Source organism: Candoia aspera, chromosome 2, assembly GCF_035149785.1.
Source record: "Candoia aspera isolate rCanAsp1 chromosome 2, rCanAsp1.hap2, whole genome shotgun sequence".
Taxonomy (NCBI): Eukaryota; Metazoa; Chordata; class Lepidosauria; order Squamata; family Boidae; genus Candoia; species Candoia aspera.
In genome coordinates, this window is record NC_086154.1 from 132306702 (window position 1) to 132329399 (window position 22698).

Below are 22698 nucleotides of genomic sequence, written 5' to 3' on the forward strand. Positions count from 1 at the left end.
CTTTCGGGGATCGGAAGGAGTCTTGCGTGTTCAAAAGTTAGGGCGCAAGAATGACGGACGAGGTGGGAAATACATGCTTGCATGTTGTCATCTGATGTACTGCAAAGTAAAAAGGAAGTGTAAACAGTAGGGCCGTTCTAACGGCACCAAACGCGTGCTAAGTGAAGTATGGATGTGCAAGCCATTTTGCAAGAGCAGAGTAGGGTTTATCCGTGAAGGATGAATTTGAAGGAGCGGCATTGGCTTCTGTTGCTTATTCATATTTTAACTGCATGAACTGCAACTTGATTTTTCATATAGGGATGTTTTGATTTGCAGATCTTAGAAAGTTTCTAGAACTGCCAAGATCTCATCTGCCCGGCTCTTCCTATGTAACATGGGACAACTTGAAAGCATGGGTTAAGGTACAGCTTTTAAGAAGGCAAAATTGTATGAACTGCTGGACTAATCCTACAAGGGCAGGCTTTCTTTCTTTAAAAAGAGGTATTTGTACTTTGAAGCTTAAATTGCAAGAGGATCTGGCTGGGGTCTTGGATTGGCCTGATGGCAACTATAATGGTGCACTTGTTTCAAAAAGCAGTTTTCAGAAGTCTGCATTTGCATTTTAAAGGACGAAGTTGCTGTAACCTGAGCTTGTGGGAGACCTGGCAGATGTGTACCAATGACTGGGTGCATTTTGCCATTTTTATCTCCCGTGACCTTGATTGTGATGGCCGTGCACGATGGGCACCTCATTCGGGCAAAAGTGAAGGTGTCTCTTTTAGAAGAAAACCTGTGATATTAAGAAGCGATCTGATGCTTGATAAGTAAAGTACATCGTACACCTAGTGCTTGTGTGCTGTGATTAAAACTGTGTCTAGTAAAAAGCCATCCAGATGCAGGGCCTCATCATAAGGCTTGGCGATTGTGCCCTTGTTTTGGAGACAAACAGATGAGACTCTACCTTCCTAGGCATCTGAAGATATTTTTCTTCTTCATCGGGCTGAATGTATTGATTCTGCCCAAACCAAACTGAGAAAAGAACTTCAAGTGTATTTTCTCTGTTTGGAAAATCACTGTGGGAAGAGCTGCATGTGCCAGACTCTTACTGTCACTCTGCTTGCAGAGGGTCAAAGACAGCTAGTCCTCTCTTAGTTGCAGAATTTTTGTTAATCTCTCTGTGTGTACTGTTTGTGTGTGTGCGCGCCTGTATGCACATTTACATTTTTCTTTCCTAGATGCAGAAATTCCTTTCCATATATTTTCAAAAAGTGTGTACAGAGGGCATCTTTGAAAAATGTTTTCCAATGTTCTCTCTTTTTTCCTCCTTCCCTTTCAAAAGAGATGCTCTTTTTAGTGTGTGTGTGCACATCTGTGCACACGCATGTTTGTGAGTCAGTTTGCTGAGCAGCTTGGTACCATCACAGGTGTTGAAGGACATAAATCAGGAACGACGCTCCTGCCCCGGTGCTTTCATGTGGCTTTGCAGGGGGGTGGAGGGCTGGCAGTTCCTGGCGCATTCAGAGCAACAGGTGCTGCATCAAGTTTGAGCACCTGGCAGCCTTTGCTGTGGCTGGGCTCCTCTTGTTTCCAAGCCTGTGCGCTGGACTTCAAAGGCTGAAGAAGTCCACTTGCCACAGCCTTTTCTTTGTCCGTTGTGAGCACCTCCTTTGCAGTCTTGGCCACCCCAGAATCATTAAGTGGGACAGAAGGAGGTTTGAAAACCTGGATCAAGACCAGTAAGCCTATAGGTACAAAATGGGTTGAATCCTAGCATAATCTCAGCAGCCTCCATGGAGCCATGTGTGGTAATCACAGCGTTTCCAAAAGCTTGATTTGTTTCACATGGCACAATCCTGTGCAGATGTATCCAGCAGTAAGGGCGGCTCTCTTCTAAGGGGTTTACTCCCAGGCAAATCTGCCTGGAACGGAAACTTAGATAAGAAGAGGACCAGTTGCCTTCATTATGCCCTCTCTAGACACCTTCTACCAAGGAAAATGGCTATTGTCAAGACAAAAAGCCGGGAAATATGGATTATTTTACCCTTTTCCATTGTTTGATCGCAGGAAGTGGGAAAAATCCCAGCTGGGTTATTTCAGCTTTTAAAAAGCTTGTGTTTACACAAAAACAGCATTGGGGTTGGTCTCTTGGAATGAAGGCCTTACTTACCTCTCCATTGGTAGCTTTGAGTAGTGTTGATTATCCTTTCTGGCAGATCAGACCACCTTGGCAGCTGCAGTTTTTCTCATTGCTGCTGTTTACATGCTGTAGAGAGCTGCATCTGTTGAATATCTTGATGTGCAGCTGTTAAAAGCCCAGGAAACATGCAAAGCAGGAAAAGGGTCTCTGTATAGCAGGGGAGAGTTGTATAACTAATGCCAGAATCCATCTGCCCTTGTTCAAGTGGGGTTGAGCACAAGCAGCAGATTCAGCCCTGGAACATTTGAGCCTGGAAGAAATAGCTTTCAACAAGAAAAGCTTCTTTTAGATAATTCACCCATTGTCAAACTGACAATAACAGTCTGTTCCTTGTTGCAAGTTTCCTTAAGCTGTTGAGTATTTCTTCTTGGAAACAGCGTGATCATTTATGCTGAATCGTGCCAGTTTTTGCTTACCGAGTTAGGAATCTTTCAGTGGTTTTACATTAGCATTGAACCCAGCATAATCAAGTTGCCGGGAAGTTGATCTGTCATTTGCTGTTCTGGAGCTCCAGCAGAGGGTGCTCTTGAGCAGTCTCTAAAGTCTAAATACAGTACAACAAATTGGGAGCAAATTGTAGGGCTATGTCGAACACTGTAATGATGGGCCTCTGTTCTGTTCCTCTAAAGCAGCCCTGGATGGCTTGTGAACCTCCACATATAGCTAAACTCTGTCTCTTAGCATCCCTTGCTTTTGGCCAGACTGGTTTGGGCTGTTGGGAATTATAGTTCAGCCACATCTTGAAGGCTTAAATTTCCCATTCCAAAAACAGTCATCTCTACCCTGATCAGCTTACAGCTGCCGTTGTTCCAGAGAACTTAGCTGTTGGCTCTTAAATGTTGGGGGAATTAGTATATTACGTTGAGATTTCAACCTTCCTATCCCAGGACAACTCTCTGGGGCCAACCAAAGGCAGCAGTCCTTGGGTCACTGGCCCTGAAGCATTCCATCCTGCCGATTGCAGTGGGGAGTCAGCCAGGCTTCAGTCTTACATACCCTCGGCGCCTTTGCTTTTGTCTCAACCTTTCAAACAAGGAAGGTAAGCGGAAGCTGTCCAATGATGGGGGATCTTCAGGGTGGCAAAGTTCTGCAAAAATGCTGTTCTGCCTGTCAGACAGGGGATAGTAGCACATCTGTTGCTGCATCTGTTTTATAGTGATTACAGGGGCCATTTGCGTGCTAAAACAACAAGAATCTCAAAGGGGTGGCTCACAGGGTAAAGAGGTGTGTCGTTATAGCAACCCTGCGCCGTTTCCATTGGAAGATAGTAGAAGACAGAGAAATACACAGAGGAGAAAGCGATGGCGACAGTGCCTGCAGGAAGACGACACTGGTGCTTCCAACCATGTTCTTTGCTACAAAGGAGCTTCTGTGGCTTGCTTCCCTGGCTGTGGCTCTTTGTGGGAAAGGGTTGGAGCACCAGCCCTCTGTGCATGAGTCAAAAGAAGTGTTTTTAGGCAGCTAGGTGGGCTCTGAGAAAGAGAGGAGCTGAAATATCTGGAAATGCTTTTTCTGGTGAATCCCAATTAAAACTACTGGATGACCACAGTGGGAAAAACGACCATTCCCAGAAGAGAATTCTTCATTCACCTTTCAAGAGCAGTGTGGAAATATCTAGTGGTCCGGCTATTATCTACCCAGGTAATTCTTGGGTGGATTCAGCCTTCTATCACAGGGATGCCAACTCACCCGAAGAGTGTTGCCTGCCCTTCTCTTTGCTTCGAGTGACAAATCAGTGCAGAAATCAGCAGGCAGTGCTCATCCAGGTTCAGAGAAGTATCCTTTCTTGCTAACATTGGCATATCAAGTACATCTTAGATGGCTGGTTGAAAGCTAGTCCACCCTATTCCACTCAGAGAATTTCCCTTTTTATAATGCCCATATTCTTAGAGCAAGAGTTCTTACTGTAATTTCTTTGTTTGATTCTTGTGAGCTGCCCAGAGTGTCATGAAGATTCAGATGGCATACAAGTTTAGATGATGATGATAATGGTGATGATGATGATGATGATGATGATGATGCACAATTTTAGGACAACGGCAACTAAGGAAAAGTATGGAGAAGAGAGACCTGCTGGGTGGAGACTCTTGGCAAAAATGATGGAACAGCAGTGAACTTTCTTGGATTCCACTTCAATTAGCTCAATTTCATTGTGTAGTTTCAGAGCATAATAAGTTTCCACTATTGATTTCTCAGTCCTTGGGTGGGCCAAGGCTGCTTTTCAGCCCTTTTGTTATTACTCTTTCTTACTTTTATTTTTATATTTATGCCTTCAAGCCCAGGGGAAAAGTTAGTATTATCAATCAAGCCATTTTCTTTTAATTCTTGTTCTAATTTGTAAGTGCTGTCCTTTTTCCCTGCAGAAGCTGTAGACCAGTATAGCTGGGACATTGTTGTATAGTTAGGTTAAGCATAGAGGCTTAAAAAAGGCAGGGGCAGGGAGGGAAGGGCCCAAACTGGAACAGTATCACAAAGAACTAAATGGTCCCAGACTGGATAAAAGGCTTCACAATTGCTTTTTTGTTTAAAGACCTTTAAAAGCTTGCACATGAAAGACTAATATCATGAGAAGTATCACACCTAGCTTTGCACTAACAGGCCCGCTGTTGATCCTTCCTCTTTGCTAGATATCTGCTGTCCAATCAGCCCTTGCGCTCAGTGGTGCTAGCAGCAATTTCTAAGATTAGAATGCCAGCTCATGTAACGGAGCTCCTTAGTCCTGCACTACCTAGGGAGATACTGCTCTTGCACATTTGCAGACGTGAGGACTTCCCCTAGGGAGAGTACGCTAATAAATCCTGTGTTACGAGGAGCCCTGGGTATCATCTGTTGCTACATTGGAACAGTGTGGATCATAACAAGTTTTAACAATTGGATATCAAAGTTCTATTTTAGGAATGCAGAATAACAAGATCAGATAGCGTCAGTGGGTGTGCAGAGGGGTTATGCCAGCACACTGATGTTCCAAAGATACGTGAACAAGATCTTTTCTTTTAAGGAAAGTGGTTGAGCAGAATTGGCCAACCTAGGCTGTAAATGAAAACCTTGTCTCAGGGGAAAGCTCAGCAAGGGACTCAAATCAACCAGCGGTTGAGAGTCACGGTCCTTCTGCCGCTTCCTCTTCTGGAGTTTGGGGTAGGGAGCGTACAGGTGGATATCCATTCACACACATGTTGAACTCTTCCATCACCTTGCTAGCATCTGGGGACAAAGTAACAGAAAAACCTTAATAGGAACCACATTCATTAAAAAAAGATGTCACACAATAATTTTTCAAAATCTCTTTCTGGTACTTTAGGACCATGAATGCTCCTGGTTGCTCTGTTCTCTGTTTCCTTTGATGATGTGGCTTTCCTGTCGGCCACAGCGTACGCGTGCTTATGCCAACACCACCTGATCCTCTTGACAAATTGAGAAGCTGCAGGCTTCAGTTTTGTTTTGTTTTGTTTTTTGTTTTGTTTTCTTAATTGAAGTTCAGTACTGGATCAGCTAGCCACTTCTTGGGTGACGTAGTTCTTACCCATCCAAATTCCAGGTTTGCTGCCATCCTTGATCTATTTTAACTAGTGGAGGGGGGATTATTTCCAACTAAAGATTTCCACACCAAGTTACTAAAGAGGAGCCCTGGTCCCCATAAGAAATGGGTGATGGTCTTTCAGTGGGGTAGTGTTAAAAGTCTCCTTGAAATTCTCTATGTCTCGACATCCCAGAATCCTTTCCTCTGTTAAAGCAGCAGCTTTTGCTAACAGAACCTAACCTTTAAAGGTCAGCAATACGGCTGACGTTATCATCTTGCCGCAAGAGTTGCTGCTAAAGACTTGACTTTCATCTTGGCTAATGCTTCCAGTTATGATTCCTCCTTTGGAGGGCACCATTCTGCAAGACACCATAAAGTTCTGAGATCCTGTCTCCACAGCAGGTCCAGTTTTCATGTTCCTTGTCTGAGGCTGCTGCTTAAGGGCCAAAACAAACATTTAGATGGATCTCCTTCAATCAAAGGGCCATAATGAGGTAGAAGTGGGATGATCAAGTAAGATATGACTAATACCTCCTTTTTTATATAGTTTTCCTCTGTACAGCTGGCAAGGCAGGCACATTTAAAATTTCCTTGTTTTATAATTGGACTGATGGAGATGTGGGTGAGAACAGAATTGTTGTTTCTAGGATTGGGCATTGTGTACAGGGTATTCATATTAAGATTGGGAAGATAAGAGAAAAACTTAATTTGGGGGCAGAGAATATTCAGTACATTGCCTTGCATCCTTTTTTCCTTTGCTCCTTGGTTCATCAACCTGAAATTCGGGTTTTCAAAACCATGTTGCCTCTAATATTGGGGAAAGGCCCAATCTGTAACTGAATCCAGTCTAAATTCTACTTTTGTTTTATATGTCAAGTTGTTTCAGGAACTTTGGAATATTGATGGTTCCAAGTTTGGAAAATTAAGATGGATGAATAGCAGCAGCAGAAATTTCCAAATAAAGCTTCAGTAAGTTATGGGAATTCCAAGCATTGCAGGGAAACAAGAGTAATTAAGGACTTTGATCAGGTGTTAATATCTTAGTAGCTTTGTCATTTAAAGCTTGAAGTTGCTTAGGTAAACTGATGGTTGCATCGGTCCTTTAAATTTCCTAAGGAAGTTCTTGAAATTTGCTCTTTTCACCTAGAACACCTTTATAGAACGTTTGCCTATTTCTTTCATGATGCTGTTGGCTTAATGCTTTAGTTCTTATCTTCCATATTGGGAGAGAAGCCAGTATAAAATTCAGGGGTTCCTGTTCCTTCTGTGTTCATTGCATTTCCTGTTTGCTTCCCTTGTTCATTTTCCTTTCTTTCCTCACCAAAACACTTGCTTGATCATGTACACTGTTCGGCATTCATTATTCTTTGAAATGAGACCAGCCAAGCAGATGGGCAAGGAACAGTAGGTACATCGAATGTCTGCAAATCTACAGCTGGGTCTGTATCATAATGTCCCATTATTGTTTTAGAAGAGTGGCTTTTCTGGATGCACAAAAGAGTGGTTTTACCTTTGCCTCTACTGTCTCTTGTCTTGGCAGAAGTATTTTTAATTTGAGACAAAAACACAGGAATCTTCTGTGGGGCATGCCTAGTGAGGCTGTTCATGGTGTACCTTGTATCTAGGAAATGGTACCTTACATATATGCCTGCTGCTCCAGTTGTCTAGAAAATTTAAGAAACTGTACAGTATAACAATTTAAGCAAGAGAAAATGAAGCAAAAGATGTAGAAATGAATTTAGATGCCAACCTATTAAGTGTGTGACAAGAAAACCACGACCACTCACTTGCAAGAGTCAATAAATATCGTTTATTCCAACTTTCAACATGATGATCAATCCTGTAGAAACAGCTGTTCTCTGGTTGGTAGAGAGAAATATCTGGGATAGAAAGGAAGAAACACATTTTATCTCTCCTCCTAATATTCCCATGAAGAAATGGTGCATATGAAATATTAGCCCTCCTTTTAATAAGGGCCCCAAACCCTTTCCTCCCTCATTTGCACTCCTCCGCTTCTGTAAATAAAAGTTTAGAACTACATTCAAGAGGGAGGATCAAGGCCAAGGACTCAGTTTGTATTAAATCTGAAGTAACAATTTGTCCTGATGTTAATAAAAGCCCACCATATTTGTAAGGGTATCTGGTGGAGACTGGCCTTCTCTGGCCCACCACATTGTTGGGACAACAGCTCCCAGAATCTTGTGTTAGCTACTTATCATTTTAGCACATCTGGTTGTCAATAGGTCAGGGAAAGCTAGTGTACAATTACAAGACACTCCCATTTTATGGCACCATTAAGATCACTTTCTTTTCTGCAAAATGAACTTGTGAAGTTTCCAAATTAGAACATAGACAGTGCTAACCTCTACTCTGGAGGACTTTTTATGCATCTCCAATATCTAACAGTAGATCTTCTCCTTCCCCCTACCCTTTTCTTTCCTTAGAGATGCCCTGTATCCAAACACAATATGGGACCTTGCTTCAGAATGGAGGGTCCTGCGAGCGCTACCCAGCAGACCTCTTGACCCCTGAGCTTGGCAAACCCACCATGGACCTGGTCAATACCGAGATCTCTGCTGCCACTACTACTCTGCCCAGCTTCAGCACCTTCATGGACAATTATACAGGCGAATTTGACGCTTTCCTCTACCAGATTCCAGCTGCGAACCCCAATACCACATCCTTTAAGCTGGAAGATTTCCAAGTATATGGTTGTTATCCTGGCCCTTTCAGCAGCCAGTTGGATGAGACCATGTCCTCAAGTGGCTCAGACTATTATGGCAGTCCATGCTCAGTCCCTTCCCCTTCCACGCCAAGTTTCCAGACTTCCCAAGGGCCAACTTGGGAGAACTCCTTTGGAAGCTATTCCCCCACTCATACTTATGAGGGCATGAAGCCCTGGGTGGCAGCGGCAACAGCAGAGCCTCCCAAAAGTAGTTCTACTCAACCATCTTATTTTTCCTTTGGCCTTTCGACCCACAGCCCTGGAATCCCACCCCAGAGTCCTCTGAAGATGCAGCCAACGGCCCACCAGCACTTGGTGGACGGAGAAGTCTTCTCACTCCCACAAACCTCCTCTTCAGTCAATTTTTCTCCTTTGCCACTCAGCCAGGCCTCACCAGGCCTGGATGGCTCTGGCCTGTTGGACAGTTCCCTCTCGCCCACAAAGACACGCAGCCCTGGATCCAATGAAGGGCGCTGTGCTGTATGTGGGGACAACGCTTCGTGCCAACACTATGGTGTCCGGACCTGTGAGGGCTGCAAAGGTTTTTTCAAGGTAAGAGGAATAAGTCATTTCAGATTAGAGCTGGAACTTGCTTCTGAAACTTCTGGTGCTTTCTCCAGCCAGTGGTCTTCCAGTCAGCCCAAAGCAGCAGCTCCCAGAATTTCCCAACCAGCATGGCTAAAGGCTATGATAGTTGAGGAGTCATAGTCTCAACCAATTTGGAGGGCACCAGGTTGGGATTGGCTAGCTGAAGACAATCCCAGCATTCTACATGTCCCTACAGCCCCAGCAAAGAACGCCAGGATTTCAAGACCTCCTTTTTCAGGGAGGGAAAGGGAAAGCCTTTGCTATGTGTTGACTGCCACAGGGATGACTCATCAGACCTTTCTCTGACTGCTTTCTAAATAAAGGAGGTCATTGTAAGCACTCTCTTCCCCTCATAAGGGTAGGTGGCAGGGAAAAAAATTCTTTTAGCAGGAGGCTGTAGAAGGGCTCTGGCAAGCTCTAGGTCCATATCAATCCTTCTGTGTATTTCAGAGGCAACCCTTATTTCATCTGGGAACTGTTGAGACTAAAGCAGCCAAGAATCAGCAGCTCCTCCGTGCACAGAATTCCTTCCCAATGGGCATTATAGATTGCTGTAAAAAATGGGGGGAGTGTAAGAACAAAATGAGGGGAGTTACGGTGCAGTGGATTTGGCAGACACCAAGTTGGGAGAAGGCCATTCTGCAGAAATCACAAGGAAATGGGGTAGTGTCTTCAGGGAAGGGCTGGAAAATGGGGAACCTTCTGTAGAACCATGAGGAAAATTTGAAATGTCTCTTTGCAGCACTGAAAAAAACATAGCATGAGAAAATGAGGAACCTGCTAGGAATTATAGGAGTTGTAATTAGACATACCTGTAGCATGCCAGGCAGGAGAACGCCAATCTGTTGGATGGTTTGGCATCCCAGGGATGGTCACTGCCCTTCTGGGAACAGAGATTTTGAAGGCCACAAGTGCAGAAAGGGTGACAGGCCCGTAGCCAGTGTGCAATAGAGAGGAGAGCACAGCCAAACAGGCATACCTGAAATTAGCCTACTATAGTTCAACTTGTCTAGTTTGTCCACTGTTTATTGAGCGGGCACTTAGATGAAGAAAGACTTCAATACAGGCTGGCGAGAAATCCTGGGGGCTGCACATCCAACACACCTGGAGGGCAGCAAGTTGAGGAAGGCTGCCTTAATCTTCCCCTCCCTCTTACTTCTTTTTGGGGGTTCTTTCTCAGCAGGCACTCAGTGTTGTGCTCCCAGAGCTATGTTGGGGTCCCTTCCTCCAAGCTTTCATTAACAATCTTAGCCCTTCTGCAAGCTTTGGGGTTCCCCACACTTGCTGATGTCTCTTTTGTCTATACAAGAACCAGCATTCAGAAGATGAGCTTACTTTCAAGATGTTATGGGGTAGTCAGTAAACAGGCTAGAGCAAGAATGAGAGTCTACAGCCCTCCAGTTGTTGCTGAAGTACAAACTTCAGCAACTGCAGCCAGCAGGACCCTCCAAACTGGAAGTCAGCAACATCTGGAAGGCCACAAGTTAACTGTGGCCAGATCTTTTTCCTTTTTAGTAACAGAATGTAAGGAAAAGCCTGAAATATGACTTCTCTCCCATTGCTTTCATGCTTGAAGCCCACAGCGTAGCTCTGCTGTCTAATTGCAGCCTGACGTAGGCTGGACTTGGCCAAAAAGAAAAGATCTTTCTTCCTTAGGATGTCCCTTCTGACTTCTGTCAGAAAATACAGCAGTGCAACAGGGTCTGCATTCCTCACATTTGGTTACTTTGAGCAACCGCTAATGTGCTCTCCTGGGCAGGCGCTTCTGGCAAGGAGGCCTCTCAACAGCACACATTTCCGTCTCTTGAATTCTCCCTTGCATTGTGGTTTGGCAAAGATAGGAAATGGAGGGCGTTCCCTGCCTTTGTGGAGAATAGCGGTACTTGTGAGAGAAAGCCCTTTCTCTTCTCTCTGGGAAGGGCTCTTTGTTTGTGAGCCGCTTCAGGAGCTCAGACAGGGCTCAGCTAAGTGACCAAACCAGTACATCTGGACCCTTGCATTTTCCAGTTGTGCAGCCATGAAAGCTAAGATTTTTGAAAAGCAGCCAGTAATTCTAAGGGTGCCTTGATACTGTAAATTTAATGCCCCTTGAACTACTGTGATTCACTGAACATGGGTGATTATTTTGCTAGAAATTAGTGGTACAATTCCAGAACTGAGTTAATAGGCGCTGTATTACCAACACTGTTTTATCAAAATACCTTAGCTTGGTTTTACATGTGTTTTAAGTTTTAATGTAGTTGTTAAAGTATTTCTTGCATTACATGGCTTTCTAATTCAACCTTACTCATCTTTTAACCCCCAGATGTGTTTAGTCTGTTTGGCTGGGAACCATAGGAGTGGTAGCTCAAGATGGGCTGCAGAGGTCAGTTTGGTGTAGCTTGTGCTAAGCTGGCAACAAATCTCCTTCCTTGCAACCATAAATAAAGGTGTTAATATCTCAGAGATATAAAGTTCTCTGGTGCAAATAACTGGTAGCTATCCTGCCCCAAGACTGTGGCAGAAGGAATGGCTCTGAAATCAATTTTGAGTGTAAACAGTAATACTAAGAATGTCCAAATACATAGAAAGGAGGGAACCTTCCTAAAATCATAGGGGAACGGTCCCGGTTTTCCCTTAACCGCATATGTTTTTCCCCACAAATTTCTAAGTGAGTGAGGGGATTCAGTCCAGGGTGAGGCAGATGGAGAGACTTCCACCTGTTGAGGCTTGTTGCAGTTCCAATCTGAATTAAGTTCTGGAGAGAAATGGAGGTAGATGTTTCCCAGTAAACAGAGGTTAGGGTTGAGGTGAAAGAAAGCTGCTAGGGGCACAAATTTAGCTAAAGTCCCTCTGGTGGGAGGAGATGGGTGGTGACAAATTTGAGAGAGAGAGAGAGAGATAGGGGATGGAAAAGCAGAGATTTGAATTAAAATGTTGCAAACTCCATGAAGAAAATCACACACAGTTGGCTTTACTTCACATCATAAAATTAACACGGGGGAGACTTTCATTGGTTGTGGTGATGTAGCGATCAGGTGACTCTTTGCAATTTGGAAATATGGTAGAAATGGGGGAAGAGGGGTGTGGGGATTCATGGTTGTGTTTTGGGGATGTGGCAAATCAGTTGCACATCTGATTTACAGCATGCAGATCTTAACCTGGGTGTTTGATTTTGCAATTAGAATATGCCTTTTTTGATTGAACGACTTCTCTAGAACAGATGAATGCATCAGAGTAGATACGAAGGAGGAATTTCTTTGGTTCACATTTGAATACGAACCTAATTTGTAATTCCCAAGTCAAATCATAAACCAAAACAAAGTTTGTTCTGACTTTCCTGACTTTTACAGTTTGGACCAAAAAATGTATTCAACTCTGTATATAATGAAGAACTTGCAAAAATACACTGCAGTAGAGAAAATTACTTAGAGATAGATCAAGGATTAGGGGGTCCCTAGGCAAAGGAACAAATGAGAATCCCTGCCAAAAGTAAACTACATTGTTAAGTTTAATACTGGTATTATTAGTATGTAATATTGTGAAGTCAACCAGCTTTGCATCTGTTTTACCAACAGATATTAACTTACTTGAAAAGTAAACTATCTCTTACTTACTTTGCAAAGTTTAATGTAATATAACTACCACATCTGATATACAAAACACAGATGCACTTAAACATTTTACATATCTCAGTAATTAAGAATGAGGTCTTGTTTATTTTATGGTAAAATAAAATAATATTGCATTAGCACTCTAGAGGCTCCAGATTTACAATGTTGAGATTTTTCTCTTGCACATGATGACATCACTTATGCCTGTGCCTCTTCATGAGTAGGCCTACCATACACAGGCTGCAAACATTCAGATGACCAAGAGATGGCAGCAGAGAGGTAGGCTCTATCTCTCTCTGTTGCCATCTAGTGGCTATTAGGAAGCCAAAACTGGAACAGTTGAAAAGCAGGGCTTCAGCTAGGCTCTCAATCTGTTTGAAATGCAGTGAGAGCTGTTGCTAATGTTTTGTTTGCTGGGTCTGCATAGGTATTAGGAGGACTGTTTCCTGTTTCTAAAGCTTTCTCTCCTGTACAATGTACCACCACCACAATGTGCACAGTCTCCTGACTCTTGCTCCGCGTCTGTAACTTGCAGATAAAATTGCAGTCTTTGTGTCCATTTTCTCCTAAGTTTTCTTGCACATTTAATTTAGGAAGGCTTAGAGTGCTTTGTCTTTTCTTGTCAGTAGAGACTTCAGCATTGGAAAACCCTGTGAGGAAAGGAGGAGTGCGCTTTTGATACCATGAACTTGCCATCTCTGCTGGCAGCCTGTTTCTAGGCTGGGTTTCCCAGCCAACACACACCAGGCCCAGAACTGTCTCTTTATTCTTGGTTACTAGGCAACGGAGGGAGCAAGTCTTACCTCTGAGGCGTCTTGGACATAGTTGGATCAGCATCAGGGAGACCCGGGCCCTAATCTATCCTCAGCCGAGCAAGTTCACTGGGCAATTTAGAGCCAGTCCCTCTCTCTCAGCCCAGCCAACCTCACCGGGTTGTGGTTGTTGGGGAAAAATAGAAGGAGATCTACACAATGCCTAGAGCTCCTGAAGGAAAGGTGGGATAGAAATCCAGCAAGCAAGCAAATAAATAAATAAATGGAAACGTGGCCTTAGTTCCCCAAGGAAAGCAGGCTAGGCTCCACCCAGCCTCAAAAAGAAAGAAGAAATGGAACAGCAAACTTGCAAGCTCTCTAATCTCTACGCATTGCCACACTCCTGACACCTACCTTGATTGCCCTGGTCTTTGTTAAATGTTCCTGACTGAGGAAGTGATCTTTCACTGTATTCTGGATATGCGCTCACAGTCCCACCATGTGGGGCCCCAGTTACCTTTTTCTGAATCTCCTGCTGCAAAGACTTGTAAATAAGCACAAAGTAAAGAAACTTGCATGCAGGAATGCTTAGAGAAATGTGTCTACATTTCCAAGTAGATTTTTTTTAAAATGCAAAAACAGGATAGAATGAACAAGTTTGGAAAAATTAAAAAGTGGGAAAGCTAGAGTTGGTGGGTTGGTCTGTCCCTTGCCCAGACATATCCTCCTTTTAATGCATATGGATTAATAAAGAGATGTCTTCTGAAGAATTCAGCTTCGTTTGCATCTCCACTAATTGAATGGAAAGATGACTTTCTGGATGTATCGCTGCTTTTCCAAAATACGTGAAAGGTGTATTATGTCAGATTGCTGAATCATCTGTTCATGTTTACTACCCAGTGATTTTAGGCGCACCAGGGCTGTCATAAATTTAACGCCACAAAGAGAGTATCACCTCAGATAAAATGCTTTTTGGTTTCAGCTCTTGACTCTGTGTGGGTCTGTGTCTTGGTATGTAGATACCAGAATCCAGTAATGCAGGAGTGGGGAATGTCTGACCCTCCAGATGTTGAACCACTGTTCCCAACACCTTTCACAATTCAGCAGCATTTGGAAGGCCACACATTCCTCATCTCTGCATGAGATGCTGCTTGAAGCAGAAACACTTTTACATTCTTTCTTAGCAGAGGTGATGAGTTGATTCTTAAGTCAACTGCTCCATGCAGATTCCATCTTTCAGCTTCAGTTTCTGTGACATTAGAATAGTATTACTTGCAAATGAAGGTATGCCGGTCTAGCTGTGCATGGAAGGTGCACCTAGATGGAACATGAGATTTTGGTCATACTAACAGGATAATGCCCTCATGGCATGGGAAACCACCCAGGTTGTCAAAATGTTGCAAGAAATATATCTCTAGTTAACACCCCTTTGTCTCCCTGTCACCAAGGTTGAAATGTCCTTTATTTATAATGGTTTAACCTTGTTATGTTCTCCCTCATAGCGCACAGTACAGAAGAATGCCAAATATATCTGCTTAGCCAACAAAGATTGCCCTGTGGACAAGCGGCGGAGAAACCGGTGCCAGTTTTGTCGGTTCCAGAAGTGCCTTGCTGTGGGAATGGTCAAAGAAGGTGAGGCGTGTTCCTTCCTGTTCACCAGCCTTCTCCATACTGAGGCCTTCTGAAGCCCAGGCTGGTGAGGCATTTTAAGAGTTGAACTTCCACATGCCTGGAGGGTTCCAGGTTGGATAGGGCTGCAAGAGACTGGAATTAGACATTTGGCTCCCAGTGCAAATTAAGTATTTACAAGTTGAGTGGCAACTGGCTGAAAAAAAAAGTAGCAGCATTTTACCTGCATTAGTTATGAAATCCACTTGCCTGGTCCAGTACCTGTAATTGCAAAGGAGGATTTAAAACCTCTTGGTAGCTATTGGGATGTACTGAAATGGTAGGAAACATTCACTCTTCAAGCATGACTTGTCAGTATGGCCAGTTGATTGGCTTTTTGTGCTAAGCCAAACAACTTGAACTGTGTCATGTACAGAATCAGGGTGGGGTTTCAGGCCAGGAGGGGTTGGTACCCTGTTTTGGACAGTGAGATCTTCATATGTGGAGTTGAGATATTCAGAGCCTTGTGACAGAAGGCAACCAATGGAAGTGAAAATGGCTTTGCGCTGTGGAAACATGGATTTTTCCAAGATTGAAAATGCAGTAAGAGGAAACTGAACTGCAGGGCTTCTGACCGCTTCCTCTGGTTATCCAGAGTAGTTTCTAGGGTTCTGTGACTAGGGTCACACACTGTATAAATCCATGGTGTAATTTGTTGAATAAATCATGCATTGCAGGAAGCCATAAAGCCAAATAAGCCAAAATGGCTGGGTCCACATACATGCTAGGCCAAAGCCAAACAAATCCAACTTTTGGAGAATATGGCATGCTGCCCTTATGAAAAGCCCTCGCAAGGTATGGAAGGCTGCACGGCTCTCAACCCCATTGGATGGCATTGAGATGCACAGAAGCGTAATATCGTATGCCCCTGGCTGAGATTCAGTTCGTGGTCCTTGATTTTTAAGCAAGAAGCAGCTCTTCCAAGACTGTGGGCTTCTCCTGGTGATAGCTCTTGCTTGTCTACAATCCTCTTCTCACCTTCCCTTTCCCTATTTTTGTTTCAGTGGTGCGGACAGACAGCCTGAAAGGCCGACGTGGTCGGCTGCCCTCCAAGCCCAAACAAGCTCAAGATATTTCACCGGTCAGCCTCATCTCCTCTCTTGTGAGAGCACACATAGATTCTGTACCCAGCGCTACCAAACTTGACTATTCCAAGGTATTTATCAGGTTCTTTGTTGATCTGAGATTCTGTGGCCTAGACACTGACACTCTTCTGGGTTGAATTTCTGAAACTGAGAAGTGAGACAATACGCCTGATATCTTTGGACCTCAATCCTCTGGCCATCATTTGATCCTAACTAGATCTGGAAGTTCCTCATGCTTCCTACACAGAAGGCAGCAGGTATTTCTCCCCCTCCTTCTCTCTACTCTGCTTTTGTATAAAATGCACACTTGGTTTGGGGGACTGGCCATGTGTGGCTCAGAGAAAGCCACATGAAATAATTGTGCCTGAAATGTCTCTGCCAAATTAAACAGGTAAGTGGCACCAGGAGAATGGTGGTGGGTCAGGCCAAGACCCCTCATCCAGTATCGTCCAATTCATGTGTCCTTTTAAAACCAGTAGCCAGTGATAGGCTCTTCTGTATAGATTAGTGTAACTTTATATCTATTTACTTTTAAAACTTAACCAGTCACTATAGAGCTAGAAGTTCTCGGGACAATTCAGAATCCATATCCTTTTGTTTTAAATATCATCCAGGTAATATTTGCTTAAGCCATCACAGCTGTCACTTCACTTCACAGCCATGACTCCTTTAGCTTATTTTTTAAGACTGTTATGCTAATGGCTGCTGTTCAGTGGCTATATTTTATGAACTGCTGATGTACATGGGCCTTCCCCAACCTGGTGACCTTTAGAAGTGTTGGGATTATTATTATTATTATTATTTATTAATTTATGGTCCAAGACCAAACTAACAAACATTAAGACATATACGGCAATTAAGGGAAAAAATAATATATATAAATTACATAAAAGTTAAGTCCCCCTTTGGGGGAGATGGGCGGTGACAGAAATTTGAAATAAATACACACCCACACACACACACACAAATAAAAATATAAATATATGACGAAGACAAAGCTGTGCGGGAGGCACTAGCCAGTTCCTATGAGCTAAAGCTACAGATAAAAATTTTGCTATTGTCACTGACAGTATTTAGGAACTGATCACTTAAAAGGAAAGCGGTGGTCTTGTCAGGAGGGAAATTCAACTTTGTAATGACTGGGGTTATAAGTTTTAATTGCCATTGTTAAAAAGTGGAAATTTTTAATAGAACATTGGATATAGATTCAATCTCCATATCTGAACGTATACAGGTTTGATTTTCATACATCACCTTGATGGTGGTGCATCAACTTGGGCCAAGGAGAAAAACCTCCTGTGTGGCACATGCATGAAGTGTGGGGATTATTGATCCCAGAATTCTCAACAAGCAATGACTAATGACAAAGCAGATATTTTACTGCATTTGATTATTGACAGCCATCATTTTTAACTTTATGTGGCATGTCCTGCCCGCCCTCTAGAGCAGTGTTTCTCAACCTTGGCAACTTTAAGATGTGTGGACTTCAACTCCCAGAATTCCCCAGTCAGAGAATTCTGGGAGTTGAAGTCCACACATCTTAAAGTTGTCAAGGCTGAGAAACACTGCTCTAGAGCATATACTCTACAATATTTAAGCTCTTCATGCTAGATGGCACTGGCAAACCAAAGTGTGCCAGAAGAAGTTTTATAGAATGCACTTCTGTCCCTTAGAGAATAAAGTAATTCTTGAGTGTGCCTCCAGTTGTAATCATTGAGTGGGGAAGCCACTCTTGACTGCTGCTTTGTGGATTGTATGCTGCTGACCTCAAGAAGACCACTGCTTGCCACCTCACAAAAAAAATTCTGCTTCTCTTCTAAAGACTTGCTTGTTTTGTGCTGTCAGTTCCAGGAATCTGTCTCCTATCAATTTGAGAAGGAGGACTGTGTGGATGTTCAGCAGTTCTATGACTTATTAACGGGCTCAATGGACGTGATCCGGAAATGGGCAGAGAAGATTCAAGGCTTCCTAGAGCTTCCAAAAGAGGACCAGGACCTGCTTTTGGAATCTGCTTTTTTGGAGCTCTTCATTCTCCGGCTCGCATACAGGTAACACGTCACAGCTACTCCCTTCGGTTAACAGCAAACCATCGTGTCTATTAGCCCCATCTGGTTCCTAGCCTTCGCTGTCTTGAAACAATTTGCATGAAGCCATTCAATATTTGGGGCTATAAGTGTTAAACAGGTTCAGCGTCATTCTAAAGTGTCACTTATGCTCCTTAGCATCAAAGGAGCAGAGCAAGAAGGGTGGAATGCCTTCTGTGGATAAGCTCCATTCTGGTAGACTCCAGGTGCATTTCAGTGACCATTTCCACATGCCTGGTCTAATATACAAGGAAAACAGACGTTGGCCTCTGCAGCGGAGGAACCAATAGCACCAGTGGCTTGAAGGTGCTCTGAACATCAGAACAGGGGAGCTGTAGTTACCATAGCCTCATGACTTTTGCTTCCTCAGAATTTATTATTATTATGATTACTGCTACTACGGCTGCCCACTCCAATTATTTCATTAATTTGATTTATATCCCACATATCTACTCTAGTGAGTACTCACCATGGCCAATGACACCAGTAAGAATGGTTCACTCTTCTGCTTCAGTGAAAGTGCAGGGCCTCTGGATGTTGTGTTAGGGCAAGGGTTTTTTAAAGGATTTTTAAAAATCTGATTGTATCTTGCTTTTATCATATGCTTGTATAATGAATGTAAGCTACTTCAGGATTTTTAAAATAAAAATAATATGTGTGTGTGTAACTAAATAAATCAGTAGGGCGTTAGAGACGGAAGACCTGCAGGGGCTGTAGGTATTGAAGTAAGACCAATATTCAGAGTAGCAAGGGAATCCTGTGAGGTGAGAAAAGAAAATAGGGCTAGCATGTCAGATTTTGACCAGGGGACCCAAGGCTTAAAACTGCTTGGCTATGAAGCTTACCTTGGCTTCATGACACCTGCATGGGTTGGCTGCCTCACAGTGTAGCTGACAGAATAAAATAGAGTATCTGTTGATGCATGCAAGAGCTATATTTGCTGCACTGAATTCATTTTGAGAAGCAGCAAAATAAAAATATAATTAACACAAGCAACCCTAAATGTGATAATTATAATTAACACAAGCAACCCACACTTGTTTGGATTCAGTGGGCTGCCCTTCCCAGTCACAATTTGTAAGGAAGGAAATGTTGTACATTTAACTGTCCACCCGGTGATGGGTTGATTTTAGCCCTACCTGGAGAGGCCAGGGATTGAATTTGGGATCTTCTGCATGGTTCTGCCACTACTACCAGATTTCCTTTCAGGTGTTCATTTCTGGCCATCTTCCCTGACTACACAATGTTTTGTCTCTCTTGTAGATCCAAGCCAGAAGAAGGCACACTTATCTTCTGTAATGGTGTTGTGCTGCATCGTATGCAGTGTGTCCGGGGTTTTGGGGAATGGATAGATTCCATCATTGAATTTTCCCAGAACCTCCACCGCATGAATATTGATGTGCCCTCCTTCTCCTGCCTTGCAGCACTTGTCATAATTACAGGTAGGTGGACAGCAGGGCTCCTGAGAAAAACAGACAGGCAAGCAGACAGAGAGATATGCAAGCAGGAGATATAGGATGGGGGTGTGGGGAGCAAATCCTAGGAAGATCAAACAACTACCACTTGTAGGGATATGGAAATTCAGAGGTCTAAGCTATATAATAACCTGGAATTGCAAGGTGTTATTGAAGGGGACTCCAGGTATCTGTGAAAAAATATTTTAACTCATGCCTGTAATATAGATGTCTTCAGAAAAAGTGTTGTTCAAGTGTGTGAAACCTGTGTCCACCCAGTTGTTTCAGGTGCTAAATAGCAACCCTCAGCATCCCTCATCATTAATCATAACTGTCTGGAGCTGCAATTCAGTAACATTAGGAATGCCAAACATTCTGTCCCCGGAATAGCATATAGTATTAGTGAGGTCAAAAATAATCAACTTAGACCATGGGGCTCAAGCAGCATTTGTTGGAGATCCCTGAAAAAAATGCATAGAATCCCAACTTTCGTATACTTGTCCTTATGTGATGAAACTGATGAGTCCAAAGGAAGGCCCTACATTGCTTGCTTCTGTGTTTATTCTTTGTGAAACACAAGGCAGGATTGTTCTGACGTATAAGATTTGATGCATAGATTTGTATAAGAGACTGTTTCTGTAGAAACCACTGTTTCCCATTAGTTTCAATAGAAAAACTTCAGGGATAGAGAGCTTCGAAATACATTCCAGAGAAGGTTGCTTATCTAAATGCTTTAAAGTAAGACTTTTGTTGCTTTCTTTAATGACTTCTTCCCTGTTCCTTACCCAACTCTGATGTCTAAACCAGACCGCCATGGGCTAAAGGAGCCAAAGAAGGTTGAAGACCTCCAGAACCGCATTGTCAATTGCCTTAAGGACCACGTGACCTCCATCACCAATGAGCAGGTACATCCAAACTGTCTCTCGAAGTTATTGGGCAAACTTCCTGAGCTCCGCACCCTTTGCACTCAAGGCCTACAGCGCATCTTCTACTTGAAGCTAGAAGATCTGGTGCCCCCTCCTCCCATTGTGGATAAAATATTCATGGACACACTGCCATTCTGAGGACAAGGTGGAGGGAAGCCACCATGAACCAAACGGTGCTTTCTTTGGGGGAGAGTGTCTTTGTTTGGGTTTCTCCTCCTCCTCCTTACTGCCACCACCACCGCCGCCATTTATCTTCCTCGGAGGCAGAGAAAAACTCGCTGAGTGAATATTCTTCTGCCTTCTGTCTGGAGGGAAGATTGCAGGAACATTTCCAGAGACATTTCCGGAAGAGTGTTTTAAAATGTTAGCCCAGTGGCTGGAGACTGAAAACCACAAGCACTGTATGTGCCCTTTCCCCTTCATTCCCTTTAAGTTTAGAAGTTACCAGGACATTAAGAATTGCCATGTAATTCTCTCCGAACTTAGGACAACTTCTTGGGGTTTGTATTTTTTTTAAAACTTGTGGGGGAAGCCCTGTGTGCCTTCTCGGGTTACATACACAATCCCTAAGCAATGCTGCCTTGTCCCAGGACCTGCCAACAGCTCTGTGTGCAATCCAGAACCCCTCTTCCATACTGTTGCATGGAGCCACTGTCTGTATCACAAATGGAACGTTTCCATTGATTTGACAGTTGAAGGCCAGTTAGAGATTTAGAATTAAAAAAAAAAAAAAGTTGTCTTCTCTTATTTGACCTTGTCATCAGGCCTGGATCAACCCCAGCGGAGAATACACTCCCAGGTTTGGGAAGTGAAGTTTTCCAACCCCTTGGCCTAGAAGCTGTTTGCATCCTGTCCTTGGTGCAACTGGGGGGGGAGGGGGGGTCAGGGAGAGTTTTGCCGTAAATGAGCATGTGTCCCTCCCACCTGCTGCTTAGACAGTGGCAGTTTTGCTCTGTTGAGTATTTTCTCTGTAAAAGATGTATATAAGAAGAATGATGGGTTGGCCTGTAAATACAGATGAAAGATGTGCAGAGGGAGGAAAGGAAGGCTCTTTGTCTTGGGCCACCAACAATTGTGTATCACTCTATACCTGCAGGACACCTTCTGTCTTTCTATGTAAATAACTTTGTATTGTAAAGTCCTCCATTTTTTGACATTTATATTTGTCTATCCCTGCTTTCCAATTTCCAGTATGTGACTTTTCCAATTATTAATATATATAAATATATATATATTTAATATATTGAATAAAAAAGAATACCCAAGTAGATGTAACTCTTAATCCCACTTGTTTATGTGCCTGATCATTTACATGCCAGGGTAGCCCAAGTGCTTTGAAACTGGAGAATTCTTTGCAGGGGAAGCTGTGGTTCTCATCCCATGCTTCAACTCCAGCACAGAAGTGAAGGGCCAGGCTAGAAAGGAAATGAAACACTCCTAAGGCCAGAGACTAACACTGTTTCCCATGGTATGTGCACACTTTTGTAGAAATCAGTGATGGTTTTTTTTCTCAACCCTGCTTGGTGATTGGGTGATCAGTTTGGGGCCTTTTGCACAGAGGGCTGTCTGAGCCAAATCCAAAAATGCTAGGGAATTCCTGGAAGCTTGACATTCAGACAAATTAGCCATCAATAGACACATAGAAATAAGCCACATTTACACACCATTCAAAAGAGACAATAAAAAAGCTAAGAAGGAAACAAAAAGACCAGAACCCATCCTCTCCAGCAGCCACCGCCCAGATAAGCAGGGATTAACACCAGGCAGACAATCAAGCAGAAAACAATACCCCAATCAAGGAACTACCAAGGAGAAAACCACACCCCCACCAGCACTGGCAGGGCAAGCTACTGTCTATAAACAGGGAGCAAACCCCACACTCACCAGCACTGAAGATGTTACCTAGTTGGGTAATGAAGTGTCTGCAAGCAAACAACCAAGCTCAGCACCAAGTTGACTCCACAGAGAGCTGTCTGTGCAACTCCAAGCCACTTGTGATGTGACTTTCACACTAATGTTCTGCTATCTTCAGTGCTTTCAGTTGCTGCAGGATTCACAGATTTGCTGTAAACCACAGTTAGTAATCATGCTTTTGAATAAGCCAGACTGATACAGCTACACACGATA

The 22698-nt window shown here is 43.4% G+C and overlaps 1 protein-coding gene across 2 annotated transcripts in view; it reads left to right on the top strand.

The window, feature by feature from the left end:
• The window catches only part of NR4A1 (nuclear receptor subfamily 4 group A member 1), a 35780-nt gene extending 13816 nt beyond the window's left edge, over window positions 1–21964 (top strand). For both annotated transcript variants that reach the window (XM_063293642.1, XM_063293641.1), the window contains exons 2-7: window positions 8141–8973; window positions 14857–14986; window positions 16027–16178; window positions 17953–18155; window positions 19455–19633; window positions 20453–21964. In XM_063293642.1, the coding sequence (XP_063149712.1) occupies window positions 8143–8973; window positions 14857–14986; window positions 16027–16178; window positions 17953–18155; window positions 19455–19633; window positions 20453–20709 (1752 nt within the window). In that variant the 5' untranslated portion in view covers window positions 8141–8142 and the 3' untranslated portion in view covers window positions 20710–21964. The remainder of the gene's footprint in view (window positions 1–8140; window positions 8974–14856; window positions 14987–16026; window positions 16179–17952; window positions 18156–19454; window positions 19634–20452) is intronic.
• The last annotated feature ends 734 nt before the right edge of the window (window positions 21965–22698 follow it).